Source organism: Phoenix dactylifera, chromosome 3, assembly GCF_051530095.1.
Source record: "Phoenix dactylifera cultivar Ajwa chromosome 3, Ajwa_hap1_PhDact_Kaust_v1.1, whole genome shotgun sequence".
NCBI classification, from domain to species: Eukaryota; Viridiplantae; Streptophyta; class Magnoliopsida; order Arecales; family Arecaceae; genus Phoenix; species Phoenix dactylifera.
The window spans coordinates 9,900,202-9,920,316 of NC_143192.1; the positions used below are offsets into that span (position 1 = coordinate 9,900,202).

At 37.7% G+C, this 20,115-nt stretch overlaps 1 protein-coding gene across 2 annotated transcripts in view; it reads left to right on the forward strand.

Annotated features, from left to right (window-relative positions):
• The window catches only part of NRPA2 (nuclear RNA polymerase A2), a 52,006-nt gene that overhangs the window by 28,421 nt on the left and 3,470 nt on the right, over positions 1–20,115 (forward strand). For both annotated transcript variants that reach the window (XM_008808427.6, XM_039116925.3), the window contains 7 exons: positions 50–214; positions 316–390; positions 9,742–9,845; positions 9,939–10,014; positions 13,010–13,135; positions 13,222–13,365; positions 19,726–19,938. In XM_008808427.6, coding sequence (XP_008806649.2) covers positions 50–214; positions 316–390; positions 9,742–9,845; positions 9,939–10,014; positions 13,010–13,135; positions 13,222–13,365; positions 19,726–19,938 — 903 coding nt within the window. The remainder of the gene's footprint in view (positions 1–49; positions 215–315; positions 391–9,741; positions 9,846–9,938; positions 10,015–13,009; positions 13,136–13,221; positions 13,366–19,725; positions 19,939–20,115) is intronic.

Genomic DNA, 20,115 nt, shown 5'->3' on the forward strand with positions numbered 1-20,115 from the left:
GTTTTAAGTTATCTAATGAAAGACTATTTCATTTTACATGATTAATTAGGCTTTTATGGAAATAAGATGTGCTGATGGTGGAGATGGTGGAAGAAGAGAGTCCTTCCCTGCAACACATGAAGAAATCCACCCAACTGGAATACTTAGTGTAGTTGCCAATCTCACTCCTTGGTCTGATCACAATCAGAGTCCTCGCAACATGTACCAGTGTCAGGTTTTTAACTTCTGCTAAAATTTAAATATGCGTGAAAAAAGGAGAGTTTAAATGTTGTTATTTTGGATCTTACCCTTCTCCATTTCTTTGGGGTTCTTTAGATGGCAAAGCAGACAATGGGTTTTTCTGCCCAAGCTTTACAATTTCGTGCAGATGTGAAGTCATATCATCTTCAGGTATGGTTGATCTAAATATATTCCGTTGTTGCATTTATTTGACGATGAAAGATGCCCCATTGCATAAAAGGCCTACTATTTCAATTATCCTAAGGTTTGGGCTGCTTTGAACCATCAGACTGCTTCTTGACAAACTACATCTTACTGGTCCTTTTAGTCTTTAATTTTTCTTTTGAATTATTAAGCTCTTTATTCATTAGTAGTCTCGTGCCTTTGAGATAATTTTTGGAAAGAGGCAACTTGAAGACTTTGATTACATGAGTTTTAGCCTTCCGAAGGCAACCATGTGCAAATTTTTGTGATGCAGAGTTTTTTGCTAATGACATGCTTCTAAAATTTTTGTTTCATGATAACTGAATGGATCAATAGGTTTATTATGTTTACCAATATGTTTTTAACTTGGTAAGTTGGAAGGTAGCATTTTAAGCAAGGTTTGCGGAACTGGTACTGGGGCTTGTATTAGCTAACACTCGTTCAATATGGTAATGTACATACAATACCAAGCCGAGGTGTATCGGAGGTGAAAGATTGCGAGAAATGGAAGGGAGAGAGGGAGAGACCCTGATGCTAACCCTAACTCTAGAAGGAGGGGAACCAACAGGGACAGAGAAGACAAAGGGGAGAAAGAGTGAGAAGGAGAGGGTGAAGAGGGAGGAGAGGGGTGTACTGAGGGAGAGGCGTTAGTGTTGACGTCGATGTCCATCAACATAGATTGTTGGGGGAGAGAGAACACTAGGAGAGAGATCGTGAAGAGAGAGGGAGAGACTCGCATAGATGGAGAGGGAGAGATTGTTGAGAGAAGCTTTGAGAGGCCGCTCGCTTGGTCGCCCACCTTATATCTTAAAAAGAGGATCGAATTGAAGGGCCTAACCATGCCAGTCACTGATTGGTTGAGTTCAGTACATCATGAATTGCCTGGTTCGGCATGATTTGGTGAACCTTGATTTTAATGTTTCCTTCCCAACTTTGCTTTTCTGCATAGCTAACCTTTTCTTTCCATCAACTTCCTTTCCAACCAAATCAACAAAATTTTAGGTTTTATGCATGTCAAACATGATTTAAGTTCATATGAGTCGATGACAGTCTGTTTTACAGCAAATGTTGGAAACGTTTTTGAGGAATATGGTGTTAAATGATATATTTTGTAAGGACGTTGGATATTAAGGTCTGAGAGTAGATAGAGAGATCTTAAGTTGAATTGTATCAAAAAGCAAGATTATAGAAGTTAATATAGTTTTTGTTTCTTGAGAGAATCAAGTGTAACTAACAGACTAGGGCTGGCATCTTATGGAGGACCATGGTCGAAAATAATGATAAGATTGAATAGTGTTGAGAGATGAGCTTCTAACCAGAAATATTTTGAAATAAGTCCATCATTAACATTGATGGAGTGATGAGCAAAGGAATAACTCATAGTGTTAGATGGAGCAGATTGGTACGTCTGGGATGTTGTATGTTTGCCAAAATTCATTTCATCTGCAAGAGAATAACTTAATTAGTAAAACCCCCCCATATTCTAAGCATGGATCAAGGAAAATGATGATGAATCCCTAAGATCATAACAACGATAAATGAAATTATAAGGAGGTCCATTTAAAGGAAGGTCTTGACTCTTGAGTTTGTGTTGAATTATCAAAAAAGTGGGTGATACAACTTGAGGAGAGCATTGTTGCAAGCATGTTCCGGTCTATTCAGCCTATACCGGACCGGTGCCTGTCCGGTCGGTTCAGCCCATCTCGTACCGACATGCACTGGTCCGGTACAGCCCTTAAAATCGGTTATGACCCCATCTGGGTCGGAACTGATCGGTTCCAACTCCGTCTCGATGCAAACCGGCTCGATTCACACTGATACGAGACCAGTTCGCACCGGTACAGGTTAAATATTAATTTTTCCGCGCCCTATGGCCTTTCTGACCACAGCGCACGGCCTTCTCCGTTTCGGTCCGGTTCGGTACGGTACTGATACCGGTGCCCATTGGTACGGCTGACCTTGGTTGCAAGTTTCTAAAATAGGTTGGTAAAATCTGCATTAACATAGAGTTGCCCTTTTGAAGGTTTGTAAGTGTTTTAGAAAGTAGCTTGATATGCAGGTGATCAAGCTATTGTGTAGTACATATACGGTATGCAGGGGGGTGTATATGCAGTTTCTATATTTTAATTGCTTTAAAAACAAGTATAATATATTAAATCCAATGAAAAACAACAATAATGAATTTTTTTTTTTGGATGGGTAATAGAAATACTGATAACAATAATAACTAACAATTAGTGTTTATTACTGTTATTTAATAACCGATAACAATGATTATAGCATAATCAAGATTTTAGCACTATTAATATCCATATCAGGCCCAACTGAAACCATATCTAACCTAACCATTAGGTTGAGTTTGCTTCACATAGATGGGCCTACATAATAGCGGGCTGTATTTGTGGCTCGAAAATGCTAAGTAAGATCACATATGCAGCCATACGATACTAAGCAGGCCACATATGTGGATGCGCATGCTAAGCGGATTATTTTTTTAGGTGTATATGCGGTATGACTGGATATAGGACTCCATGTAGGCAATGCAGTGCCATCAAGGGACCGCATATGCATTGTGGGCACATATGCAGCTGTAGGCACTGCATTTTAGAATACTAAGGGTTATAACTAAAGGACTTAAAGCTGGCAGATGTGGCTATGGCATAGCGAATGACGTATTATCTTTGATCACTTGTGTGAGTCTCTAGTAGAGAATTGATTTTCTAAGCTTCGGGTGCCATTTGGAATGCATGCTACTTTAGATGAAATGCAATATTTACATGATAAGCTGAAACCTGTGATTGTAATGAAGGACATAAGTGATAACTGTACCTAATCATTGTTGAAATGTTGATTGAATTATGCCAAAAAATGCTAATATTTTTGTGATATGAATAAGCATTAAGTAAATTTTGTTCTTGTACATGATAGTGTTACCCAGTATTACCATTAAAGAAAGATAGTGGAAAGATAAAAGTGCTACTTCACTTGTTTTATGGGGCCTTCTCATAATTATTTCAAGGGATCTATGTGGTAAAATTGCTTACATTAAACAATAATGTCAACTGAGAGTCTCAGTCTGAGACAATATAGTGGAACAGTGCCTTCAGCTGGAATGATCATATATGAATACAAATTTTGTGGGAAAAGGTTATGATGTAAGGGCAATATAGGACCTGTGACATCTAAATGGACCAAAAAAATGTTTTTTAACATTTGTGCTCCATTAAAGTTCCTTCCTAAATATGGTTAAAATGTGTGTTCCATGCCCTTAGGTTTTGATATCACTGGAGAATTGGGAACACAGTCCTTTGTACATAAAGAAACACAAATACTCCTTTGCGTTTATACTTGATAATGTTTTTTTTTGTTAAGCTTTTAATCAAGGTTCGCCGGACCGACCGTACCGGCATACCGGTGAGCACCGGCACCGGTACGGTTTCAGTTCGGTACTTGCTTGGAATCGGTACCGAATCGGAGCCGCGCGTGCGGCCACTCTGTGGCATTTAATGCCCCCATGTGGGCTGGTAGCCCGCGTGGGCGCGGTGCCCCGCGCGGGGAACCGCGCTCGGGTGCGATTCCCTGCTGGGGACTCGCGCGCGGGCGCGGTTCCTGCGAGGGGAATCGCGTGCGGGCGCGTGTTCTCCTGTCGCACGTCCGCGCGCGATTCTCAAAAAAAAAAAAAAAAAAAACGCTTCCGCGCGCGTCCGCAGACGCGCGCGGACCCGTCAAAAGCCACAGAGTGGCATTTAATGCCAGCATGCGGGCTGGCAGCCCGCATGGGCACGGTTCTTGCCCGGGGAATTGCGCGCAGCCATGCGTTCTCTGCTCGCGCGTCTGCACGCATTTCCCAAAAAAAAACGCGTTCGCGCGGACGCGTTAAATGCCGCCCACGCGGGCTCTAGCAAGCCGGTACCGGCGCGAACCGGCCCGGTTCAAGCTGGTCCAATTACGGAACCAATCGATTCCGACCCAGTTTGGGTCGGAACCGTTTTTATACGCTGTACCGTACCGATGCCTGTCGGCACCAGTTCGGTACAGGCTGAATCGACCGGTACAGGTCGGTTTAGCAGACCATGCTTTTAATCTTCTATTTGTAGTTTTGCTTCTGTTTCTGTTCAGTTCCTATCCTTGGAGCCACAACTCCTATCCCCGCTTGAACCAATGGAGCATTGCTCGGATCTCTGAACTCTTTTTCTTTCTCCATGTGCAAGTCTATGTTTGCACAGATTTGTCAAGCAAAGAGGTCTGGAGCGTTAGATGATTTAGGCCCTGTTTTGGGGAGCTTTTGGAGGGCCAAAAAGTACTTTCTGGCTCTCCAAAAGTACTTTTAGATGAAATAAGGGTATTTGGTAAAAATTTCGGAAAGCTATTTTAGCTTTTCTATAAAGCGAAAAATAGCTTTTTGGGAGAAGCTATATTTTGGAGCTTTCCAGAAAAGCACTTTTAGGTCCGGTCGGAAAGCTATTTTTTGGAACAAAATATCCGTGATAAAATATAACAATTACACAAATGTTTCTTTAATAATTGTTTAACCAATTTTATCACCAGGTAGAAAATTTGTAATATTATGAAAAATTAATTTACGCTAATAATTATAATATTTTATACCTTTATTATTGTATTATACTATAAATATAATATTATATTACATTATATCATAATGCATTGATATGTTATGTTAAATAATTTAATATTATATTAAATTATTATGCTATAGTATACAATATTATATTACTATATTATAACAATATTATATTACATTATAGTAATATTATACTATATCATATATTTATGTATTAATATATATTATATTTTATTATGCTCTGTTGTATAATACTATGCAATGTCCTTTATTGTCATTTTGTCATACCAAAAGTACTTTCTCAATTTATTTACGAAACATATGTTAAAGTAGCACAACATTTTAGAAATGTAGTTACCAAACAGCAAACAACTTTTTATAAAAATTCTACTTCAGAAAGTTCTACTTTCAAAAGCTCTACTTCCAAAAGGTCTACTGCCAATAGTTCCCCCAAACGGGGCCTTAGTAGTCATACAACTTTTGTGCGTAGTGATGGCTGCTAGATTGTTTGAGAGGGGGGGGGGGGGGGGGCTGCTAGCCAGTAAAGTAAGGAAAATAGCCTTCACCTATGGGAGGTGCAGAGTTTGGTCCTGCACATTTATGGAAAGCATGTATCTTAAGGCCATGAGTTGCAAAAAAAAAAGTTATACAAGTAATAGCTGTTAAGCCCCATATGAGATTGAAGACGTTCAATACTCCGTTATTGGATTATACTCTTACACTGTTACTACTTGAGCTCAACCTCCTTTATCCTCATCTTACAGTTTTTATTGAATTTAACTTGCATTACTAGGTCCAAGTGATTAAGGGCCTTAGATCCTCGTGATCCAAGAATTGTTTTCCAAAAATAAAGTACTAATGTCTTCCAGCAATTTTCATACTTGTGGTTTTTGTCTTGCTTTTCAAAGTCATTGGATAGGTTGGGAAGGTGTCACTTGAAAGGAAATGTATAGTTGTCAATGTGTCACTTGGCTGAAGTGCTCCAAGTCCATCTCAAGCTGGCCCTTAAGTCCATCTCAAACTGTGCCTTGTCACTAAAATTGGTCTTCATAATGACAACATCGGCTCAAAAAATACTTTGCAAATCAAGATCCAAAAACCTAAGATATATTATCCCTTCTAATTGTGTGTTGGATTCACATAGCATGCTTGTTTCTTTTTCATCCATCTTTTCTCCTCTTCTCTAAATAAAAATTATCCAACTATCCCTCTCCTTAATTTTTATCAACCTTGGGCTTTATGAGGACATGGAACTTGGCCTAAAAACACGTGGATTTGGACTTGGGATCAACCATTAGAATGCAATTCAAACCCGGTCTTTTATCCAATATCTACAAGTTGGATCCAGAGATGCACTTAAATAGGTTTGACTGGTGTACATCTGGAGATGTTATTTGGAGATGGCTTTCTATAAATAAGGTGAGGCTGTTCTTATTGTTAAAATTGGGTTTGGGATGGCATTGGGTTCTTGTGTGGTTGGGAGAAATGAGGGAATTAGGTTTTATCTTTGTGCAAGCTGGAAGAAACTCCTGTTCTTGCACATCTCACATTCTCAACTGCATTTTGTTGAATTGCAGAGAGATGCAGTAGGGTGGAGGACGAGGATGGCTATGAGTAAGTGGCATTGACCATGGCTGGGGATACCAGGTTTGAAATTGTGTAGGGTTCTGGTTACGTTCAAGAAGGGTATGGATGTGGGGATTTGTGGCTAAAAAGATTTGGTGCTCATGCCTAAGTGATCTGCAAGAGAAGGTTCAGATGGTTGTTGCATAACTAGGAATGCTCAATTGCTGCTATAAAAGGACTTTGTCATCTATTTGATTGTTTGATTCGTTTCATATCACCGTGGTTTTAAAAGACGAGAGGTGCAAGGCGAGCAGCCTGGGGGCCACTTAGTGCCTAGGTGCTAGGTTGGTGCTTAGATGACAGTCCAACCACAACCCCATCGTAGAAGTCTAATAGTGGCAACATATGCTGGTGTTATTGGTACTTCCAGAAGTTGCAGCTGTTGGTTATGGCTCCGCTAATAACAAGGAGAGCACTGCAGGGAACAGAAGAAGAAGAGGAGGAAGAGGAAGAGAATAAAGGAACTTACTTGAGCCACTTTCCCCACTGCTGTTCATCACCTACTACCCTATTGATGATCAGCACCAACCAGGTCATAGCCATATAGATTTGATCAGGAGAAAAGGTAAAATCCAGCATTATTTGTCAGCTATCACTCAAGTAGTAGACATCGCTTGCCACTTGGTGGCCGATTGACGACCACCACCAACCAAGCCATGACCACCACTAGATCTGGTCAGGAAAGTAGGTGGGGAGAAATAAATTGGGAAAGCACGTTTTAGGGTACCCTATCTGATTTGGACCAATGGTCTCGCCCCATTGTCTACCCTGAGCACTTGATTTAGGCACTGACATGCGCTTAGTTGCTCCCTTATTTCGGGCTGATTTTCTTTTTTGCACCAATGCGGCCTAGTTGAGTCGCTGTAGGGTCGAATGCATTTAAACCAGGCCCCTAACGCATTTTTTAAGATAACGTGTCATATATTCATTTGGAATTTGACTTTCCCTTGTTGATTGTCCTTGTATTTTTGGTACCAAGGAGGAAAGCTGTTTGATCAAGCTGTATTTTTCACCCACACCAGTCTGGACTAATACCCTGAAGAATTTTGTAGTACAAAATAAGAACTTTATGGTCATCATTGTTGCTTGTTGAGTTGGCATATGATTAGGAGGCTGACCATTCATATGCTGAAGTTGGATGTGTCAACAAAAAAGGTAACTCATGATTCTTATAGGTGCATAACTTGTTTGACCATTCATATGTTGAAGGCATGTAACTATATATGAAATCCTATATCTTTGTTGCATTGACAATTTAGATTGAGAAAAATCACATCTTTTGTCCTCTATGCTCCAAGGGTTTAACTAGATTGATATTGAGTACCAAAATCTAATTTTATAAGATCCCCTCAAATTTAGTAAAGTGATAGATGCTTCATTGGCAAAATATTCCAATTTTGAGGGCATTCGTGATTACAACAACCAAGAAGTGAAAGCATTCCTTTTAAATTTCTTATGGTTTAAAATACTGGCCGAACGAGACAATACCATTGCTATCATACTGTTTCAGCAAGAAAAGGAGGGGTGAAGGATGGGCGATAGCCTCCCCACAGCAGTTAGTAGTGGTTTGTGAGCGTTGGGACATGGTTCATGGCTTTCTCCTCCTGCATTCAAGCCGAGCAGTAGAAGGCAACAGTCTGCAGGGGGAGAGAGAGAGAGAGAAGGCTAGGAGTGGCAGCCTTTGTTGTGAGAGTGGGGAGTTACCTAGCTAGGATTCCTTGCTTTGCTTACTCATTTCACTATTTCACTGCTTGGATGTCTATTTTATTTGACGGCCCACTGAGATACACTGCCCAGTGCTAAACTTGGCAGATTAGGTGTACTTTTTTGGTAGCTTAAATGTTGATTTTAGCCCAAGTATCCTGTCCCTTGCATCCCAACCATTGGGAGGGGATAATTCGTGGGCATGTCGTTCCATGTTAAAACTGGTATGCCTCCATACCACTGGATTTGAAGCCTTGAAATTATTTTGTTTCTTCCAGTTAGTTGTTTTTTCTTTTCCTTTTTTACATGATCGTTTACTAATTATTTGGACTCTTGTCAGTCTCTCATTCTACGTACCAAATTTAATAAATTTCTAGTTCATTTTGTCTTGTAAAAGTAAATCAAAAGGTATGGGAAACCTTATGCTTTAAGGTCATGGTGAATAAAACAGATACTTTTCAGTTTTTTTTTTTTGATTCTGCTGTCTCTTTGAAATTTTTGGATGTAAAGGTATAATTTCAGTTTTCGTGGTTTCTTGAACCTTCATAAACAAGTTGTCTTCTGCGTCACATGAAGTACATGGAGTCTTTCTTCAAACCTGTCTCTCCTAAATGTGTTGCCATGTGTATTGGGTTTTCTTTCATACTCTTATCCATTCCAAGTAGTCAATGTTATTGTTATGCTGTTGCACCATAATTCTTGTAAACATATATTTTTGTTCCTTTCTTCAATTAAAAATCTCAAAGGTCTTTTAGGTGTACTTGCTCTAACTTAATTTAAACTTGCTATTGCCTGATTTGGTAGGTTTGAGCAATTATATTTTAGGCCAGATGGTCTGTAAATTTAAACTGCTGTCAACTATGTTCTCTCCATAGATCCTGCCAGGTTATTTAGAAGTTATATAAGGCATGTTATCGCAAGGTAGAATTCCATGCAAATGGTATCTAGAATCCTGAGCGTTGTAGTTTTAGGCACTCGATGTCGTAATTTCATGTTAAATGGCAGGCTTGAGTAATGATCCTGTTTTGATTTCTAATTTGCTATTTTCAAAATTCAGAACCTGCTAATATGTACTTCTTTTTTTCATTCATGCTGTATTTGTAGTTTATCTAGACTCTATAGCACATCATGTTTGATTTCTAGGTTCATGAATGATTTTCTATTATTTAGATGATTGGCACTTTTGTGATTATTTTCTGTAGTAAGTTGAGCACCATAATATAGAATTGTCGTTCCATCTTAGATTTAGACAGTTTATTTGCTATAATGTTTTTAGTAACACAGTGTTTTGTTATATGCTTCTTTAATTGTAATTAGTTATTTGTCCTTTTCTCCATTGATTGAGCAGTATTACAATTATATCTTTACCTTTTGCATTTATAAAAATGTCAATTGTCTTCTTGTAGACTCCACAATCACCAATTGTGCGGACAGCTTCATACAGTAAATATTGCATGGATGAATTCCCGACAGGGACAAATGCAATTGTAGCAGTTTTGGCATACACGGGGTAAAGCCATTAATGGAACCAAATTTTTTTACCACCAATTTTGAATCAGCTATCATGTTAGTTATTTAATTATATATATTTTACATATTTCAGTTATGATATGGAGGATGCCATGATCTTAAATAAGTCATCTGTTGATCGTGGGCTATGTCGTGGGCATATATATCAGGTTCCTTGCTTTTCTAAACGATGCATCAATTTCTCAACTCTATATGAATGTCGCAATCAATTTAAATAATCTTTTACATTCTTTCACAAAAGAATATTGAATTTCATAAATCATTCAACATTTGCAATGAAAACATTTGTTCTAATATTTGCACTGTAAATAATTCTAATGCATGGTTCCTGTCAGTCTAATCATGTCATTATATGCATTTGTTCCTGTTAAGAAGTATGGGGATCAAGGTACGCCGTCTCGATACGGGGCCCCATATTGGTGCCACCTAGTTACTGTGTCCATATGCTGGGTATGGGGCCAGTTCGGCTTACCAAGTGTCAATACGCCCCTCATACTGCATTCCAATACCAAACTAGTACGGTATGACATTCCTTAATGGGGATTATACACTACATCGCAAAATCATTCTTTATACATTACGACTATCAAGGCCAAGGGTGACTTTTTGATTGCTTTATTGCGATTTTGCAAATATGCACAATTTTGTTTTTCCCAACCAGAAAATGTAGTAGCATAATGTTGGGCTATAAGTGTGCTAAATGAGGTTTGAGAGTCTTCGAGACATTCAATTGTTAAATGAAATGGGATAGATCTAATAGACTTGGGCATTAAAACTAATTTTTGTTGGCTCGAGGCAGGTCCATTCTGATTAATCTGAAACCTGTGAGGCCATATATTGACCCAATCAAATTTGAAGTCTTTGCCTAAGACCTATATCTAATATAGTTTTCTACTTCAGGTTTAGGTTCGTTGTAGGATGAGTTGATGATGGAATAATATCTTTGTCATGTCAAACTTATGATTCAGTTGTTTCACTTCTTTTAAAATGTTCAAAGTTACTCTTTTTTAGTTGGGATTTCTTCCAACAAGGATTCAAATATTGAGCGATTTGATACATATTGCGTGGTAGGCACTATAGAGGGGTTTGCTTGGTACAAGGAGGCTCGATTTGGATGAGAACCATCTGAATTGCCCCTGAACATCATTGAACCTAGGTTCATCAAGTAGTTCGAGAGCTGGTTGAGGTTGCTTTGCCCTAAACTGGTTTTGAATCACTTATGAAGTATGCTTGTGTTCTGCTTGGGAAGTCTAGTAAAGGGTGATTCTCTCTTGTTTTCAGCCATTTGAAGGTGGAAATGAAATGAACAGGAGACAAGTTTAGGGCTTTTCATACTAAATCAACCAATTTATTTCATTCTCTTATATAGATATTCATTTTTGCTAGGTTATATTCTTCATAACTTTTTTAATAAAATAATTAATAATGTGACCCCTAATTAGTGACCAATCAGTGAAATTGGGGGGAAACTCCGTCAGGTTGCTATTAAACCATATTTGATCATCGAATTCATGTCCTGTAAATATATTCTTTTTTTGTGTTATTTCTATTTTAATTGCTAATTTTAAAACATGTATCTTAAATGTGTTTCTAGGTTGCAAGTTATTTTTGTGCATATTAATGACTTAAGCACTTGCTCAAAATGTTGACTAGGGCACTTGACTTGATGCTTCTACTTTGTTTCTTGAAAAAACACATTTGGACAAAAAAATATGATAAAATTACCCAAGATCAAAGTTTGAAGGCCACAAAAAAAGACAGGTATTTGTGGCATATCTATGTGTATCCATCTATAACCTTTATTAACACAATCCTCAATACAATGCATGCCATTCCTGCAATTGGTTGGTATGGTATCGATATGTGGTATTTTGAACCTTGGTCTCCATTTTGGCTCTGGCCCAGAGAGGTCCAATCATAAAATCACGTCTATTTGTGTATTGCACGACGGTCATGATTGCATCGGACCCATGCTATATATGGGGCATCAGCCTCCTGTACCATACAGAGCTTGTGTACTCATAACTGTTGTGCAATACATAGATGGATGTTATTTCAGGACTGGAATTGCCTAGTTCGGGCTTGAACAAGAGAGGGTCCAAAGTCCAAACGTTCTTTTGTTTCCTCGACACATTGATCAACCTTTTTAAGTTTTGGAGCCTCTTACAAGGTTGCTGGATTTAAAATTGTCAATAACAGGGTGAAGACATCAGCAAAGGAATACATTGACAGAGAGGAAGCACAACATAATGTCTTTATATTTATTTTCAATTCCTTTTCAACAGGGCACATCTAATCCCCAATTCCCTATTGGCCTTGTAGAGCAGTACAGCTTTTGATTTTGTGGCTCTCAAGAGTTTATAAATTGGTAGTATATAACATGAGAGTTGCTTAAAAATGCTTCAATCTTTGATTTCATTGTTCGGGCTTAGTAATGTAAACTGGTTCAACAGGAGCGGAAGCAGCACCCGGTCCCAGAGCTTGTCTAGTTATTAAAACAGGACCTGGTCCCAGAGTAGACGAAGCACAAATTCATAGTTTTTCTTGGTCGCATTGTTTTTCTTTTCATGCTCACTCCTATAATTAGTATATCCTCTAATCAATAGAGATATAATTAAAATATTTTCTAATCATTGGAGGTCTAACTGTGTGGCAAGCAATTTCTCTAGTAACAGATATTTATAAATACAAGTCCAGCAATGTTTCATTGATGGCTCTGCTTTAATGACAGTCAGTTATATGCTCATCTTAATAATCACGGTAGTCATATTAGTCAGGAATGGAGGGCCATTTAATGCTTGCACAACTATATTGTTATAACCCTGAACTTTCTGCATGTTTATTTAGTCTTCATGGATTTCCTCTGGCTTTTGAAGATTGATGCCATGCACTTAACAATCTAGGACGAGCTCAAGCATTATTGGTGCTGCTATATTTGCAGTTCCTTGGAGTCCTTGGATACTATTTCAATGGAACTCGTTTTGCTGTCAAGCAAAATTCTCATGCAAATATGCATATTTTTTCTTCTGTTGACTTCTTATTGTTCAGTCTTTCTGTTTAACTAAACCAGCATTAGATTATTTTGAACCTTATTACTCATAAAGTCATAATATAATCCATTTTCCACATTGTTTTGCTATGCAGACGGAATCTATTGACTTAACTAAGAATCATGACAGAGAAGATCGAGTTTTAGAAATCTTTGCGAGGAGCAGTGAGAAAACCATGAAGTCTTCAATTGATTCAGATGGCCTTCCTTACATTGGACAGGTTTCATGCGAAAAAAAATCGATTATGTAGTTCACCTTTTGATATGTGTAACCCAATCCTAAGGAGAGTTCTATTTGCTTTTGCAGGTGATACACCCAAATGAGCCTTTGTATAGCTCTTATAATACACTTACCAGTGTAACGAAACCTACACGGCTGAAGGGCTCAGAACCAGTCATTATCGACTATGTTACTGTGGATGGTACTACCTCAAAGAATTACATGCAAAAGGTAAGCCTGAACTTACTGTGCGCCTGAATGCATATACACACACATGAAGAGATAGAGCATCTACACGTTGTCCTACAGTCAAATGACCAAAATGCCTCTTATTTCCATCAACCTATGCTAGCGGCAATCATGGAGCATTTATTCATTTTATCTGTCGGACAATTTGCTAAACTATGTGATTGGAGCATTATAACTATACATATACATATGCATATGTCTGCTTCTGTACGATCAATGTTTATGCAATTGAATTTAATATACGATAATTGTCACATACAACTGTGAGATCTATTCAGTAGGTTTTTGATTTCAAACTATGGCCACAAGCGATTAACAAACTAGATGTTGAAAATTTGTAGAATTACCTAGTTTTGAAATAATGGCTTATAATTGTATAGCAGCATTTATGATGGTTTCAGATGCCTCCCATTAAGTATATATATTAGTGAATGGCATTTAAATAACAGTCCGTATTTAGCTGTTATTCTGTTATAATCAGCATTGTTTGACTTTTCGTTGTTCATTTGAGTAAAAATTTCAGGTGGATAAAAGCAATAATTTAGGTAAACAATGATCGAAGCAAATAAGTGCTCAATTTTTTGGTTACTGTCCATTATTTTGTTGTTACAACCATTATTTTATCCAGCTCAATTATGCAAATATTGGTTGTTCTTTCTATTATTACAATAAACAATGGTTTCAGAGGGAGGCTTATTGTGTGGGGATATTCATGTTATTGAACCCTTGTGAATTAGCAATGGAGATCAGAAAAGGAAAAGTTCAATGAAATCACCCCATTATGAGATCTTGAATTAGTTCTTGCTGTGGATATTAAAATTTTCTGAAGACAGTTAACAGTGTTGGGAATGCTATACCACTAGTACAAGATATTTCTTAAAGCATGGACTGACTACATGTCTGACACATGAAGCCTCATTGGTGCGGAAACCTTCCTCTTACTAGGATCCTCACATGCACATAATGTAAAAGGCAGCATACCTATTTAAAACCAGTGATTACGAGAAAGTTTTGACTGGAAGAATGTTGGAATAAATGTCCTTGATAAATCTGTACGTAATTAATTTTCTATGGGTCAAAGCATTTTAAGTTTGAATATCTTTTGAAATTTGCATTGTCTTTCTAGTAAATAAATTAATAAAAGCTTTTGTAGGTATAACATTGAACTCTTGCATGCAAGTTGTTATACTTTTCTCGAAATTTCATCCTAGTGTATTGAAACCAATGAATGCCGAACCGGCCCGTACCGAACTGGTCCGGTTCGGCGTTAAAAAACGGTACTGGCCTGTGCCAGCTAGTACCGTCCCCGTACCGTCTTCCGTACCGGTCTGTACCCGATGGTATTGGCTAGGCCAAATTTTTTTGGGCTTTTGGAGGCTGAACCAGTGGTACCGGTTCGTACCAGTCCGAACCGGTTCGGTGGCCAACCGGTATGCCTACCGGTACCGGTTTGACGATCGTTGATTGAAACTGAAACATACTTTGTGATCACAGATATCAAAGCAATCAAGTGGTTCCTAGGTAGGGTGAAGCTTGAACATTTGGGCACAGGCAGTCCCTTTTTAGAAGCAGATGTCTGAAGTATGAATATATTGCATACAAAGGATTTATGCGTTCATAAATTCTTAATCATTTTGACCTGGTAATCTTTCTTTTGATAACCTTGGACTGAATTAACAAGCATCCAGGGAATAAAGTTAAAGGGTCTTTTATCAAAAGTTATTGATAAAACGAGAGCACTTTTGACTATATTGCATGACCTACTAAGAACACTTTTAACTTTGAAGGAATTTAAAATTTATGAGCTTAGAGAAAAGAGATTAATTCTTGTAAATACTCTTTCTATTGGACAATAACATATAATCAACTTGGACTGGAAATAGATAATACTGATTATATCACCTCATACTAAAGGATGCTCGGTTAAGAATCACTTGCTTCAAGTATTTTGTATACTTTCTACTTCATAATAGACAAAAAAACACTGCAACTTGTTAATGACACTAATTTATAACTTTTTGGATATTCCAATTAAGCTTGATGGAAATGAAAACTAGACATACTTCTGACTTTATACTAGATGACCATAATCATTTTTTTTGGACAAGATGAAAAGATAATAGTGAAAAAAGAGGTATCGACAAACTAAGGAGAGGGGGTAAAAGAGGAAGAAAAGGGATGGGTCAAAGAAGAAAGCAAGGAGCGAATAAAAGTTAAAAAGAGAAAGATTATGCATGCAGTAGAAGAGGGAGAATTAGAACAATAGCATGATAAGGGATGAAGAGAAGCTTTATCTTCACTAGAGTAAAGAAAGAAGTGGGAAGAAAAAGAAAGAAAAAGAAACAAGAATGACAGAAGAAAGTGGAAGAAGGTAAAGAATAAATTAACAAAGATAGAAAAAGAATCCTAGAGCTGAAATTTTAAAGAGAAGTACCTGAGAGTTAAAAGTAGTAAGGTTATAGCCAAGGTCCGCCGTACCGACCGTACCAATGTACCGGTAGGCGTCGGTACCGGTCCGTCGATACCACTGGTTCGGTTTGGTTCATGCATCCAAAAGCTCCGAAAAATTTTTAGAAACAGTATGGGCCGGTGCGGATTTTTAACACCGAATCGGACAGGTCAGAGCCGTTATTGGTTCGGTACGGGCTGAACCGGCCGGTTCAGCATTCCTTGGGTTATACCCTATTGTATGACGTTGTATGCTAACTTTCTCCATTGTATCTTATTGTATATGCATATTTACATGTATATGCGTGTACATTCATGCTTGTGTTCGTATTTTACTGTCTTTATATTCACGGACTATATGCCAGTGTAGTTGTACCAATGTAAGCTAGATTCATCCGGAGTAGTAAACAAAAATAATGCAACATAATAAGCAACTATTTCAGAATCATTTTGCAGACATTTGGAGGTTGATGTGTGCATATGTGATGCACAATTGTTAGGACATTTAATCGGTTCCCACTGTGCATGATCTTGGATGAATTTGCCTCCCTAGGATACACCAAGCCAAGAAAGTCCTTTGTGCCCACTTACACACCCATCAAGGTTGACTCTAGAATACCCTTGAAGTCTCTCTCTCTCTCTCTACAGGTTGGAGTCAAAAAGGTTTATGGGGAAGACAACTCAATTGGGTTCCTCATTTTCAATTCCCATATAATCAAGCAAGCTTGCTAGGCTCATCAATACGACTACTAAAGTCCATTGGGCTAGAGAGAGGCTACATAAGTTCTCTATTCTCATCATAAACTACAGTAGTTTCATGGGTTTCATTAGGGCATGTGTACAATTAGGTTAGTGTATGGTATAGTCATTCAAATTAATTATTAGGTTATTAAATCTAGTACATTATCTATGACTAATAAAGTCAGTCGGCTAAATAGAAGACAGCCCAGTATTTGGTTTGGTTTACCACCAACTATGAATAGGACACCCAATTTAAGGTTTATTGGTATCTAATTTCCAGTTGTAGTTCACTGAACTGAACTATTGATGTCTGCTCAGTAGAATATTGAACTACATAAGTTCACAAGTCATGAGCTATATAATAAGGATACACCTCTATGTCATATACCTTAGAACAAATGCAGTAAACAAATTCTAACAAGATCAGAACACCAAAGGTCAATTTGTTATTATCTAATAAAGATGAAGTTGGCGAGTCCGACAATATTGGAATAATTAGGCCACATCAAATTAATATATCTTTATTAGCTTATTGAGGATAATTCTCAAAAAAATGAGACACTAGACACATGAATGGGTAAAAATAATGGATAGTTTTGAAATAATTTTAATAGGATTTCCTCTATATCTATCATTTTTTTCTTGATTGGGCTAAAAGTTAAAGCCTAAATCACATGAGCGATCATAAGTCAAATCTCAAATATATCGAGGTCTAGAAAATGGATCTTAAACCATTTGAAGTAAAGGTGATGTTTTAGCCTGTCGTCATTTCCAGCATAGAGAAGAGTGGAGACATCTTGATATAGCATGGTCAAGCTGAGGGTAGAGAGCAAAGAAGAGATTGGTGCATCGATCACGATGACGGGTAGAGGGTTTCTTGAATTCTTGGCTGGGAGTGGACTTTAATCCATCTCTTCCTTCTCAACATCTCTCTATAGTTTTCCCTCCACACTTTCCATCTCTTCTTTTAGATAGTTAGGGGATCCATTACCTCTCCTCTTAGTTTAAGAGAGAGGAGAGGCTATTGGCATGAGAAGGATGCCACATGGTGACACATGGTGACACATGGGTACCCATGTGTAACCCATTGGTAGTGTCTGTTTTTGCCTTATCTCTTAAGAGAAGAGATGGACTAGGCGAGCAAGGCCAAGTTGAGTATCATCGATAGGCTAGGTTTGTGGTTTAAATCGGGTCAAGCATGCCTGTAGTAATCGCGAGCTTAGTATCACTCAAACAAGGATTTCTTATAGTATGAGGGTATATCTATTGGTGGTTGGTACTCTATACTTTTCATTGCATGTTGTATCAACAGAATGGATGCCAATATGCTGTACAACTTTGGTTCAAATGTTGTAAATGTAATGCAGTTAAAATATATTGGTATATATGTATATATGTTCTTTGACAACTGAAATGCAATTAGGTTACTGGAAATCTAAAAATCACCCAACTCTAACAAGCATCATTTGCTAGTATTATTTTAATATTTACATGAATTTTTGGGGTTTCATCCAAAACTGTTATCTTGATTTGATCTAGAGCAACAATCTGGTGATCATGCACTAAAAACTCCGCCTAAAACATATTCCTTATAAGTTCAATTAAATCTAATCATTATTTGTTCTTTGATCTCTGAAAGAGGGGGGCATCACCTTGCTAAGTTTTAGCCCCAAACCTTGTATCTAAGCACCAACGAAATTCAGTTGTTCTTAATCCAAAGCCTTCTGACTTCTGATCTGCCCAAGCGGTATTAGACAGATTGCTTGGTTCGATGCGGTGTAGGGCTATTTCTTGCTTGATCTGCCCGATGCTCAAAGATGGGAGCATTACAATCAGTGATCTTGTTTCGCCAAATACCAGTACATACAGTGCCTACCACACCAATCCATGGCCGATAAAATACTTACTAGTCAGTTTGGGGTCAATTTTATCCCACGACAAAGCAGGCAACCAACTGACTTTTTTTTTTTTTTTGCGGTGGTGGTGGTGGTGGTGGTGGGGGGGGGGGTTTAAGACAAGGTTAGTAAAACTTTTACTTTAAAACACCTTGTTTTGAGATCAGATTACCAGTAGTATTACTATATCCCTTAGTTACTAGATGCAGGTCAAATGCGGGTACCAGGAATTGGGGCTCTTAAAAATTTAATAAACACTCAGGACTAGGTGCATGATGAGTTTCTAGAAGATTCAGAAGCGATTGCACCACCCTAAATGGAAAATTCCTGCTACTGAGTTACATCCAAGTGTAGTATGACACTGAAATGTATATTGGTTATTTTTTGGTGCTTTGTGGCTTTATTAATATTTAATATTCAGCTGTACTGTTATTAAAGAATTTTGACTTATAAAGAGTTGATGCTCGGGTGGCATACCCTGTGCTCTATACTGAAATTTTTTACTTTATTAGCGGAACCTTTGATCATTTTTTCCCCTGCTTGCTCCTAATCTAGTTGATTTAGGTCATGCATTTTTTCAAAATTAAGGATGTAGATTTATTTGAGGCAGGAAGCTTTGTCTTGGAACAACTTGGAGAACAGAATTGAGTCAATGTATTGCAGTTTTAATAAATAGATGGAGACTTCACTATTGATTGAAACTAATACATATGTGCTGATAATATGACCCTGAGATCCTGATATCATTCTATGGGACTGCAGTATGGTTTATATTCTATAAAACTTACGCAATGTTGCATAGGATTGAGACTGCAAGGGTCCTTAGCTTTCTTAATTTGATTTTGCCTAAATATTAAATAGTTTTGTATTGCACCATATAATGACAAAGTATAATGCTATAAATATTATGCTGAATTCCACTAAGTGTGGTATAATGTATTATGTTACAATATACTGTTATGAATTATGATATGATATGTTATTGTATGCTCAATCATTCACAAAAAGATTCAAAAAATATTCGGCAAATAATTTCAGTCATCCTCCAAATATGTTGAACAACAAAATCACCAATTCTTTGTGTGCACTCCCTTTCTTCTGCCAAGAATTGCCTTCTGTTTTCTCCTTTTCTCGTTTTGGTAATAGAACACAAAATTCTTTGGAAACAATCAAATCTCCCACTACTAAAATTTGTCTACCAGCCGATTATAATTTCAACAGAGATCAGTATGCAACATATATCGTTTCCTTTTTGCAGGTGAATATTCGTACCCGCCGCACTAGGTATCCTATAATCGGCGACAAGTTTAGCAGCAGACATGGGCAAAAGGGTGTCTGCTCTCAGTTATGGCCTGACATTGACATGCCATTTTCTGCTGTCACTGGGATGCGACCAGATCTCATTATCAATCCTCATGCATTTCCTTCAAGAATGACCATTGGAATGCTTTTAGAATCTATTGCAGCTAAGGTACCAGGTTTCAAGTTTTTTGTTGTTTTCCTTGTCTTTAAAGAAACCCTGGATTTGAAGGTTTTTACCCATTGGACATGTAATCAACTTTCAAATTATATTTTGTTTATTTTCCTCATCCATTGTGAATAAGTTTTACCCTTTGAATACTTTAAAAAGCTAACATCATATTATGAA